Source organism: Pelodiscus sinensis, chromosome 1 (genome assembly GCF_052426305.1).
Source record: "Pelodiscus sinensis isolate ZL-2025 chromosome 1, ASM5242630v1, whole genome shotgun sequence".
Lineage (NCBI taxonomy): Eukaryota > Metazoa > Chordata > Testudines > Trionychidae > Pelodiscus > Pelodiscus sinensis.
In genome coordinates, this window is record NC_143052.1 from 136,384,440 (window position 1) to 136,397,193 (window position 12,754).

General features: G+C 45.9%; 1 protein-coding gene across 1 annotated transcript in view; it reads right to left on the reverse strand.

Annotated features, from left to right (window-relative positions):
• The window catches only part of LOC102448833 (ovostatin-like), a 71,749-nt gene that overhangs the window by 23,560 nt on the left and 35,435 nt on the right, over window positions 1–12,754 (reverse strand). Inside the window, exon 18 of the mRNA XM_075902489.2 lies at window positions 9,787–9,871. Coding sequence (XP_075758604.2) covers window positions 9,787–9,871 — 85 coding nt within the window. The remainder of the gene's footprint in view (window positions 1–9,786; window positions 9,872–12,754) is intronic.

The following is a 12,754-nucleotide window of genomic DNA, read 5'->3' on the forward strand; positions in this document are numbered from 1 at the left end:
CCCAGAAGCCCGCAGAGCCAGCCCAGTCCTCCCCATCGGGGGCTCGTGCCCCATTCCTCCCTCACCTCCTTCCACTTACCCTTCCCTAGTCCCTTTTCTTGATGTACAAAATAAAGATAACGTTTCTTCCAACATTGACTCTGTCTTTATTGAACAAAACTGGGGGAGACTGGGAAAAGGAGGTGGGAGAGGGGAAGAGAAAGGCTGGGAGAGGGGAGGGCAACTAACATGATCAGGGGTTGGGAACAGGTCCCAGATAAAGAGAGGCTACAGAGACTGGGACTGTTCAGCTTAGACAAGAGGAGACGGAGGGGGGACAGGATAGAGGTCTCTAAAAGCAGGGGTTGGGTGGAGAGGGTGCATTCAGAAAAGTTCTTCATGAGTTCCCATAAAGAAGGACTAGAGGACACCAAAGGAAAGGAATGGGTAGCAGGCTTCAAACTAATAAGAGAAAGTTGTTCTTCCCCCCCCCCCCAAAAAAAAGACCAAAGAGTTAACCTGTGGAACTCCTTGCTGCAGGAGGCTGTAAAGGCTACAACTAGAACAGAGTTTAAAGGGAAGTGAGATCAAGTCATGGAGGTTGGGTCCATGGAGTAGTCTTAGCCAGGGGGTAGGAGTGGTGTCCCTGCCCAAAGTTTGTGGAAGGCTGGAGAGGGATGGCACAAGACAAATGGCTTGGTCACTGTCTTCGGTCTATCCCCTCCAGGGTCCCTAGGGTTGGCCGCTGTCGGCAGACAGGCTACTGGGCTAGATGGACCTTTGGTCTGACCCAGGACGGCCATTGTAAGCTCAGGGCTCAGGGTCGGGGGTCTCAGTGGACCCCCTTGATTTTCATGCACACCTGCTCCTGGGTGGCCAGGCTGGCAGCTCTCCTGCCCTAGACGGCCACTTTCCTGTGCCTAGTACGGAGATCGTGGACGAGGTCCACAATGTCTGCACTAGCCCAGGAAGGTGCCCGCCTCTTGCGGTCCAGGGCAAGCTCCCGGGAGCCACCAGCCTGGTCCCGGGAAGAGGGGGAGGGCTGGGGGACATCGGGTGGGTGGCTCTGTTCCGTGCCAGGTGCAGGGTCTGCTGGCTGGGTGCTGGCAGGCTTGCACCTGGCACGGGCACCGTAGCCAGCCTGTGCCCCTTTAAGGGGTCCGGGGCTGGGAGGGGGGCATAGAGTTTCCCTGGTGTTGGCCAGAGTGGCCACCAGGGAAACCTGGGTAGGGCTAGCCTCCCACTAGTTCGAATTAAGGGGCTACACACCCCTTAATTCGAACTAGTAAATTCGAACTAGGCTTAATCCTCGTAAAATGAGGTTTTCCTAGTTCGAACTAAGCGCTCCGCTAGTTCGATTCAAATTCGAACTAGCGGAGCGCTAGTGTAGCGGCTATGAATGTTAGTTCGAACTAACGTCCGTTAGTTCGAACTAACATTGTAGTGTAGACATACCCTGAGAGTTCATAGAGGCCTGGAAAGCAGCCACATTACAAAACCTTCCTTGAGACCTCCAGCGAGTACTGGGCAGTCACTCAGAGACTCTCTTAAAGATGGGTTGAGCTCTTGAGGCAGGAAAGAAGCAGCCACCTTGATGAGGGGGGCTGACTTGTCCTAAGTGGCCAGTGTTCCAATGTTCTGGCTAGATACAGATAGCTGCAGCGGCACAGGAGCCAAGCAAACAGAGCTGTAAACAGGAGAGTTTGAGTGGGAGTTTGTAAGGGGAGTTTGGATATTGGAACTTGTTTGGAGTTTGTTTTTGCTGTGGAGGGGGTGTTTTGGTTTGTTTTTGTGTTCACCGGACTAATAGGATTTTGGTGAGAAAATAGATAAAACACAGAGGCATTAGTGGCCATGGCCCAAGTAGTAGAGAACACAAGGAGGATGATTGGATGTGGTAGCTGCGGTATGTACATGATGGAGGGGGTACCTGAAAGGAGTTTTGTTTGCATGAAGTGCTGCCTGATAGAGCTGATGGAAGAAAAGATCCAAGGACTGGAGATGCAGGTGGAAACTCTGGTAGAGTTTAGAAGGGGGTTTGAGCAGATAATGGGGCAAAGGCATGAGGTGGCTGAAGGGGAAAGTTTAGATATTCAGATGGAAGCAGGATCAAGGGCCTCAGAGGGGGGACTGCTGGGCGAAGAAAATGGACAGTGGAAGCATGTGACTCAGAGGACCAGGCAGAGGAAAAGATGGGCCAGTGAAGGAAAAATAGAGCTCAAGAACAGGTATGTGGAGTTGGAGAATGAAGAAGGGTTATAGCAGGCAGATAATGAAGATGGAAGGGTGAGGAAGAAGAGAAGAGTGGCTAGTCCCATAGATAAAGGGGAAGAGTTAATGGGGACAACACCAATAATGAGCATCAGGAGGATACAGCGTGGGTGGAAGAGGATTACAAGGGAAAACATGAATGGCAAGGACTTGCAGCCAGAGGAAGCAAGAGATAGACCAGAGAATTGCACTGTCACTAGGAAAAGGCAGGTCTATGTGATTGGGGACTCCTTATTGAGAAGAATAGACAGGCCTGTAACCAGAGCTGATCCAGAGAATAGAAGGATGTGCTGTCTGCCAGGTGCTAAGATACGAGATGTGGAACTGAGGTTGAAGAGGATTATTAAGGGAGCAGGAAGGAATCCATTGATCATCCTTCATGTAGGAACAAATGATACGGTTAGATTCTCGCTGGAACGAATTAAGGGAGACTATGCTAGGCTGGGGAGGACGCTCAAGGAAATTGAGGCTCAGGTGATCTTTAGTGGGATTCTGCCTGTTCCTAGAGAAGGGCAACTAAGATGTGACAGGATTATGATGATCAATAGATGGCTTAGGCAGTGGTGCTATAAGGAGGGCTTTGGGATGTATGGTCACTGGGAGGCATTTATGGACAGAGGACTGTTCTCTCGGGATGGACTTCACCTAAGTAGGGAGGGAAATAGACTTCTAGGATGTAGGCTGGCTCAACTGATTAAGAGAGCTTTAAACTAGGAATTTGGGGGAGATGGTTGGGAGATGCCCAGGTAATCTCTACGCCAGATTTTAACACTGAGAGGGAGGAAAATGAAGTAAGAAAGGATATAGCTGGGGGTAGGAGAATGAACATGAAGAAGGGTGGGGTGGATACTAGTCTAATAGGTTATATTGGAGGTATAACGTCCGTACCAAATTGGGTAAAGAATGTGAATGAGGCCAAACAGCAAAAATTAAGATGTTTGTACACCAATGCGAGGAGCCTAGGTAACAAAAAGGAGGAACTAGAGCTATTGGTCCAGGAAGTGAAACCAGATATTATAGGAATAACAGAAACATGGTGGAATACTAGGCATGACTGGAGTACAGGTATTGAAGGGTATGTGCTGTTTAGGAAAGACAGAAATAAGGGTAAAGGTGGTGGAGTCGCATTGTATATCAAAGATGAGGTAGATTGTAAAGAAATAAAAAGTGATGGAATGGAGAAGACAGAGTCTGTTTGGGCAAAAATCACATTGGGGAAGAAAACTATCAGATCCTCCCCTGGGATAGTGCTTGGGGTGTGTTATAGACCACCAGGATGCAATTTGGATATGGATAGAGACCTCTTTAATGTTTTTAATGAAGTAAATACTCATGGAAACTGCATAATCATGGGAGATTTCAATTTTCCAGATATAGACTGGAGAACAAGTGCTAGTAATAATAATAGGGCTCAGATTTTCCTAGATGTAATAGCTGATGAATTCCTTCATCAAGTAGTTGCTGAACCAACAAGGGGGGATGCTATTTTAGATTTGGTTTTGGTGAGTAGCGAGGACCTCATAGATGAAATGGTTGTAGGGGACAACCTTGGCTCGAGTGATCATGAGCTAATTCAGTTCAAATTAAATGGAAGGATAAACAAAAATAAATCTGAGACTAGGGTTTTTTATTTCAAAAGTGCTAACTTTAATAAATTAAGGAAATTAGTTAGGGAAGTTGATTGGACTAAAGAAATTATGGATCTTAAAGTGGAGGAGGCCTGGAATTATTTTAAGTTAAAGTTGCAGAAGCTGTCAGAAGCCTGTATCCCTAGAAAAGGGAAAAAAATTATAGGCAGGTGTGTTAGACCAAGCTGGATGAGCAAGCATCTCAGAGAGGTAATTAAGAAAAAGCAGAAAGCATATAAGGAGTGGAAAATGGGAGGAATCAGTAAAGAAAGCTACTTTATTGAGGTTAGAGCATGTAGGGACAAAGTGAGAGAGGCTAAAAGTCGGACCTTGCAAAGGGAATTAAAAGAGTTGGACCTTGCAAAGGGAATTAAAACCAATAGTAAAAGGTTTTATAGCCATATAAATAGGAAAAAACAAAAAAAGAAGTAGGACCGCTAATTACTAAGGATGGAGTGGAGGTTAAGGATAATCTAGGAATGACCCAATATTTGAACAAATACTTTGCTTCAGTCTTTAATTAGGCTAATGAAGAGCTTAGGGATAATGGTAACTTAACAAATGGGACTAAAGATATGGAGGTAGATATTACCATATCCGAGGTAAAAGCCAAACTTGAACAGCTAAATGGGAGTAAATCAGGGGGCCCAGATAATCATCATCCAAGAATATTAAAGGAACTGGCACATGAACTTGCAAGTCCATTAGCAAACATTTTTAATAAATCTCTAAATTCAGGGGCTACGTCTACACTGGCCCCTTCTTCGGAAGGGGCATGCTAATTTTGAACTTGGGAATAGGGAAATCCACGGGGGATTTAAATATCCCCCGCGGAATTTAAATAAACATGGCCGCCGTTTTTTTCCCGGCTTGGGGAAAAGCCGGAAGAAAGCGTCTAGACTGGCGCGATCCTCCGGAATAAAGCCCTTTTCCGGAGGATCTCTTATTCCTACTTTCAAGAGATCCTCCGGAAAAGGGCTTTATTCCGGAGGATCGTGCCAGTCTAGATGCTTTTTTCCGGCTTTTCCCCAAGCCGGAAAAAAAGCGGCGGCCATGTTTATTTAAATTCCGCGGGGGATATTTAAATCCCCCGCGGATTTCCCTATTCCCAAGTTCAAAATTAGCATGCCCCTTCCGAAGAAGGGGCCAGTGTAGACGTAGCCAGGGGTTGTACCATTTGACTGGAGAATTGCTAATATAGTTCCGATTTTTAAGAAAGGGAAAAAAGCGACCGGGGTAACTATAGGCCTGTTAGTTTGACATCTGTAGTATGTAAGATCCTGGAAAAAATTTTGAAGGAGAAAGTAGTTAGAGACATTGAGGCTAATGGCAATTGGGACAAATTACAACATGGTTTTACAAAAGGTAGATCGTGCCAAACCAACCTGATCTCCTTTTTTGAGAAAGTAACAGATTTTTTAGATAAAGGAAATGCTGTGGATCTAATCTACCTCAACTTTAGTAAGGCATTTGATACAGTACCACGTGGGGAATTATTGGTTAAATTGGAAAAGATAGGGATTAATATGAAAGTTGAGAGGTGGATAAGCAACTGGTTAAAGGGGAGACTACAGTGGGTCATATTGAAAGGTGAATTGCCGGGTTGGAGGAAGGTTACTAGTGGAGTTCCTCAGGGATCAGTTTTGGGGCCAATTTTATTTAATCTTTTTATCGCTGACCTTGGCACCAAAAGTGGAAGTGTCCTAATAAAATTTGTGGATGACACAAAGTTGGGAGCTATTGCCAATTCAGAAAAAGATAGGAATATCATACAGGAAGATCTGGATGATCTTGTAAATTGGAGTGATAGCAATAGGATGAAATTTAATAGTGAGAAGTGTAAGGTTATGCATTTAGGGATTAATAACAAGAATTTTAGTTATAAGCTGGGGACACATCAGTTGGAAGTAACGGAGAGGGAAGGACCTTGGAGTCCTGGTTGATTATAGAATGACTATGAGCCGCCATTGTGACATGGCCGTGAAAAGGGCTAATACGATCTAGGGATGTATTAGACGAGGTATTTCCAGTAGGGATAAGGAGGTGTTAGTGCCATTGTATAAGGCATTGGTGAGACCCCGTTTGGAATACTGTGTGCAGTTCTGGTCTCCCATGTTTAAGAAGGATGAATTCAAACTGGAACAGGTACAAAGAAGGGCCACTAGGATGATCCGAGGAATGGAAAACCTGTCTTATGAAAGGAGACTCAAGGAGCTTGGCTTGTTTACCTTAACCAAAAGAAGGCTGAGGGGGGACATGATTACACTTTTTAAATATATTAGAGGGATAAACACCAGGGAGGGAGAGGGAGAGGAATTATTTAAGCTTAATACCAATGTGGATACAAGAACAAATGGATATAAAATGGCTAGTAGGAAGTTTAGACTTGAGATTAGACAAAGGTTTCTAACCATTAGAGGAGTGAGGTTCTGGAACGGCCTTCCAAGGGAAGTAGTGGGGGCAAAAGATCTATCTGGTTTCAAGATTAAACTAGATGGGTTTATGAAGGGGATGGTTTGATGAGATAACATGATCTTGGTAACTAATTGACCATTCATTATCAGTGGGAATAGGTCAATGAAGGGATGATAGGAATTACTATAGAGAACTTTCTGGGTGTCTGGCTGATGAGTCTTGCCCACATGCTCAGGATTTAGCTGATCGCCATATTTGGGGTCGGGAAGGAATTTTCCTCCAGGGTAGATTGGCAGAGGCCCTGGAGGATTTTCGCCTTCCTCTGTAGCATGGGGTACAGATCACAGCTAGAAGATTCTCTGCAACTTGGGGTCTTCAAAGTATTTGAAGGCTTCAATATCTGAGATATAGGTGAGAGGATTATTCTGGGAGGGGTGGGTGAGATTCTGTTGCCTGCACTGTACAGGGGGTCAGATTAGATGATCATAATGGTCCCTTCTGACCTTAAAGTCTATGGGTATGTCTACACTACCACCCTAGTTCGAACAAGGGTGGTAATGTAGGCAACCGGAGTTGCAAATGAAGCCCGGGATTTGAATTTCCCGGGTTTCATTTGCATAAAGCCGGGCGCCGCCATTTTTAAATGTCCGCTAGTGCAGACTCAGTGCCACGCGGCTACACGCAGCACGGACTAGGTAGTTCGGACTAGGCTTCACGAGGAGTAACAGTAGTTCGGACTAGGAAGCCTAGTCTGAACTACCTAGTCCGTGCTGCGTGTAACCGCACGGCACGGAGTCCGCACTACGGACATTTAAAAATGGTGGCGCCCGGCTTTATGCAAATGAAACCCGGGAAATTCAAATCCCGGGCTTCATTTGCAACTCCGGTTGCCTACATTACCACCCTAGTTCGAACTAGGGTGGTAGTGTAGACATAACCTATGAGTCTAGATGGGGAGGTTGCACCTCTCCTCCTGTGGTTTGCAGAGTCTCTGAGGGTGTGTCTATACTACAAAGTTAATTTGAAATAGCAGTAGTTATTTCAAATTTATTTCAATAGCATCTACACAGCCATACCACTATTTCAAAATAAATTCGAAATAGCGGAGCTCTTATTTCGAATTTGGTAAACCTCATTCTATGAGGAGTAACACCAAATTGAAATAGCTATTTTGAATTAAGTGCTGTGTAGACACTTAATTCGAAAGAGAGGGCCTCCAGCCCCTCCCAGAGAGCCCTGCTGGCCACTCTGGGCACAATCAGGAAAACTTACTCTCCTCTCCCTGAGCCCCGGAGACATTAAAGGGGTAGACCCTGGCCACAGTGCCTGTGCCAGCTCCAAGCCTGCCAACCCAGAGCCAGCAGTGGCCACCGGGGCCCCTGACCCAGTGGCCCCAAAACATGAGCCAGAAATCCATTGGCAGCCAGCCCTCCACCGCTCCCCAGGAGCAGTCTGCCAGCTCCCAGGAACCTGACAGGTGCTGGAGCAGGCGGGTGCCTTCCTGGTCTAGGGTGGAGATCATGGATCTTATTCAGGTTTGGGGGGATGCCCCCAATGTCCATGATCTCCGCACTAGACAGAGGAATGTGGCCACCTATGGCAGGATAGCTGCCAGCCTGGCCACATGTGAACCCAGGAACAGGTTATCATGAAAGTCAAGTTGTCGAGAACCCCAAGCCTGAGCCCTGAGCTTCCCCTCCCCCTTCTTCCCCTTGCTTCCCCCTTCCAGCTTCCTCCTTCCAGGTTTCCCCCTCCCCTCTCTCACCCTCTCTCTTTCCCTCTCCCACCTCCTTTTCTCAGTCTCCCCAGAGGTCAATTCTCCCCTCCCCTCAGTTTGGTTCAATAAACCCAGTTTCTTTTTTTGAACATATGTGTCTTTTATTTGACATCAGGAAGGGGGGCTAGGGAGGGGTAAGTGGAAGGACATGAGGAAAGAATGGGGCACGAGCCCCCAGTGGGGAGGACCGGGGAGGCTCTGAGGGCTCTGAGGGCTGAACACTCTCCCTCAGGGCCTCCTGGATCCTGACAGCACCCCAATGGATGATGGACACCCTGGATGGCAGTCTGTAGCAAGTGCAGCCGGACTGATGGCAGCTCTGGCTCCATGTGGCCGAGTGCTGTGGTGTCCTGAGTGTGGGCACTCAGGGCACTCCAAGACAGGACTGCTTTGCTGTCCCTCATCGAGGCAGACAAGCAAGCGGGGAACCCTGAGAACTGTCTGTCCGGGGTGTGGGTAGGATCCCTTTAAGCACGGCACTCAGTTAGCCACAGGCAGCAGCCCCAAACACTAAACCCTAACCCGGTGCCCTGCCGGCACTGGTTCCGGCCAGCCTTAACTTCGGTTCAGGGTCCACTCAGTGTGGATGCACTATTTCGAAATAGCAAAACGCTATTTCAAAATAGTTTTTGTGTATAGATGTGTTATTTCGAATTAGTTTAATTCAAATTAACTATTTTGAATTAAGTTAATTTGAAATAGTGATGTAGTGTAGACGTACCCTTATTAACCTTGAACCTGTTAGGGGAAATGACGTGTTTGCTGCTGATTCACCTAATCAGAGCTTGTTACAAAGGCAGCAGTCTCTGAGACCTCAGCCTCCTCTTCCCCTTCCCTTTTGGAGGTCGCCAGTGAGACTCTGTTGCCCTCTACCACAGGATAGGCACTGGACCCTGAGATCCAAACTGTGGTAAAGGCCACACAAAGCCATCCACAACTCTTTCTGTTGAGGGTGAACGGTAACAGCTACACTGATAATGACCCTTGGGATTGTCTGCTTGTTAACCCCCTTAAAGAACTCTAGTAGATTAGTGAGGTGTGATTTCCCTTCACAGAAACCATGTTGGCATTTCCCCCAACAAACTATGCTCATCTCTGTGTCTGACCATTCTGTTCTTCACTAGAGTTTCAGCTCATTTGCCTAGTACTGATGTTAGACTTACAGGCCTATAATTGCCTGGATCATCCCTAGAGCCCTTTTTAAATATTGGTGTCACATTAGCTGTGCTCTAGTGATTTGATATAGACACTGATTTAAAGGACAGGTTACAAACCACCATTAGTAGTTTTATAATGTCTTGGAATGTAAACACAAGACTACAAGACAGCTCACAGTGGACTGTGCAGCCATTAGAGTGACGACAGAACTGAGGGTCACAGACGTTGCATTTGAATTAGAGAACTGGAATGGGAACGTCCAGCCCTTGCAAGATGATCAGCTAAGTTCTGTACATTGCTGTCTAAGCAGGATCTGAAGTCAAACACTGTTCCATGAGGTCCTTCCCCTCATGCGAGAGCTTTCTGCATCTTTCCAACTCCTTTTGCCAATCTCGCTACCCCTCCTGTTTCATAGGAATCTCATAATGATTATGATAATTCATGATCACTTTCATTGGATGGCAAACTTGGTTGGACAGGCCAGCAAAGGTTCATCCAACCCCAAATAACCTGTGTTGATTTTACAAATAGACAATGAGAGAACAGAAGAACACTCACTCAGTGGAAACTTCATCCCAAATCCAGGTCTCCGGGAAGAATTTTCGAATTGTCGTTATCACACGATTTTGAGCCATTATGTCATCTAGAGCCAAAGAAAGGAGTTGTATTTATGGTAAAAGTGTCATATAGGGTGGGATGGGTAACAATATCTAATGGGATGTGCCTGGAATCCATTGAGGATGTTTGAGTTGAGGCAATACAGGGTTTCTTACCTATGGGATTTCTCTTACTAAGGAAATATTTTTTTTAGAATTTTCCTGCAAGAAAAAAAGTAAGCAAGTTTGGGAAGGGGGGAAACTATTTTCTACTTTCCAACTTGCAATGGTTTTCCCCATTTCTGCAATCTTTTCATTGGTTTCTAGTTGGAAAACAGGAAGGTTTGGAAAGTATTTTCCATTTTTTTCCTGTTGGAAAATTAGCCATGTTCACTGGCTAGTCAGAGTAATTGGAGAGACATATTTCCTGTGATCTAAACCAGGCCCTGTTCTGTAGCAAAAAGTGAGGCAAGGGATGGAGAGATAACTTCTGGCCCTGCATTCTCTACGAAGACCTACCAATTCCTCACCAATGGGACCTATCTAAGACTCTGATCAGTATTTAGAAGTGAGACAGTGACTCATAATTGCCTCTGACTATCATCCCCATGGGGGGGCTACTGTGTTTCAGTTGGTTAAAGCACAGAACTGGAAGTGGATCTCTATGTCCTGTTCTCAGCTCTGACACCTAGGGTATGTCTACACTACCCCGCTAGTTCGAACTAGCGGGGTAATGTAGGCATACCGCACTTGCAAATGAAGCCCGGGATTTGAATTTCCCGGGCTTCATTTGCATAAGCCGGCCGGCGCCATTTTTAAATGCCGGCTTGTTCGAACCCAGTGCCGCGCGGCTACACGCAGCACGGGCTAGATAGTTCGAACTAGCAAGCCATTCCGAACTATCTGTACACCTCGTTCCACTCACTCAGTGGAAACTTCATCCCAAATCCAGGTCTCCGGGAAGAATTTTCGAATTGATGTTATCACACCATTTTTAGTCATTCTGCCACCTAGAGCCAAAGAAAGGAGTTGTATTTATGGTAAAAGTGTCATATAAGGTGGGATGGGTAACAATATCTAATGGGATGTGCCTGGAATCCACTGAGCATGTCTGAGTTGAGGCAATACAGGGTTTCTTCCCTATGGGATTTCTCTTACTAAGGAAATGCTTATTTTTTTAGAATTTTCCTGCAAGAAAAAAAGTAAGTATGGGAGGGGGGAAACTACTTTCTACTTTCCAAGTTGCAATGGTTTCCCCCAATTTCTGAAATCTTTTCATTGGTTTCTAGTTGGGAAACAGGAAGGTTTGGAAAGTATTTTCCGTTTTTTTCCTGTTGGAAAATTAGCCATGTCCACTGGCTAGTTAGAGTAATTGGAGAGACATATTTCCTGTGATCTAAACCAGGCCCTGTAGCAAAACGTGAGGCAAGGGATGTAGAGATGACTTCTGGCCCTGCATTCCCTACCAAGACCCAATGGGACCTATCTAAGACTCTGATCAGTACAGTATTTAGAAATGAGACAGTGACTCATAATTGCCTCTGACTATCATCCTCATGGGAGGGCTACTGTGTTTCAGTTGGTTAAAGCACAGAACTGGAAGTGGATCTCTATGTCCTGTTCTCAGCTCTGACACTGACCTACTTGTTGTATTGAACAAGTGACAGAATCATAGAACTCTAGCTTAGAAGGGACTACAGGGGTCACCTGCTTTTACCTCCTGCCAAGGTGTAGGGTTTCTTGGGTCATAAGGGACTTAATGGGCAACATGGATTCACCAAAGGCAAATCGTGCCTGGCCAATCTGGTTGCCTTCTATGATGAGTTAACTGGCTCTGTAGACATGGAGAAGACAGTGGACATGACACACTTTGACTTTAGAAAAGCTTTTGATACAGTGTTCCACAGTATTCTTGCCAGCAAAATAAAAAAAAATTGATCTAATAATGGACGGTACGGTGGATAGAAAGCTGGCTAGTTTAGTGGGCTCCATGGTAGTGATCATAGCCTCCATGCCTGGTTGGCGATCTGTAACAATTGGAGTGACCCAAGGGTTGGTTCTGGAGCCAGTTTTGTTCAACATCTTTATTAATGACCAGGATGCTGGAGAGCAGGGATAGGGTCCAGATTGACCTAGACAAATTGGAGGGTTGGCCCAAAAGAATCTGATGAGGTTTAACAAGGAGAGGTGGAGAGTCCTGCCTTTTGGACAGAAGAATCCCAAGCACTGATACAGGCTGGGGACTGACTGGCTAAGCAGCAGTTCTGCAGAAAAGGACCTGGGGATTACAATGGATGAGAAGGATGACAGTCTATAGTGTGCCCTTGTAGCCAAGAAGGCTAATGGCATATTACGTTGAATTAAGAGGAGCATTGCCAGCAGATCCAGAGAAGTGGTTATTCCCCTTTATTCGGCTCTGGAGAGGCCACATCTGGAGTATTGTGTTCAGTTCTAGGTCCCCCTACTACAGAAAGGATGTGGACGCATTGAAGAGGGTCCAGCAGAAGTCAACCAAAATGATTAGGGGGCTGGAGCACATGACCTATGAGAGGCTGAGGCATTTGGGCTCATTTAGTCTACAGAAGAAAAGAGTGAGGGAGGATTTGATAGCAGCTTTCAACTTCCTGAAGAGGGTTTTCAAAGAGGATGGAGAGAGGTTGTTCTCAGTGGTGACAGATGACAGAATGAGGAGCAAAGGTCTCAAGTTGCAGTGGGGGAGGTCTAGGTTAGATATTAGGAAAAAGTATTTCCCTAAGGATATGTCTACACTAGCCCCCCAGATCGATCTGGGGAGGCTAATGAGGGCGACCAAAATTGCAAATGAAGCGCGTGATTTAAATATCTGTCTAAACATGGCAGTGAAACTGGATTCCGAATTAAAGCCCTAAATCGAATTAGCTGGTAAACCTCATTGCAGGAGGAATACCAGC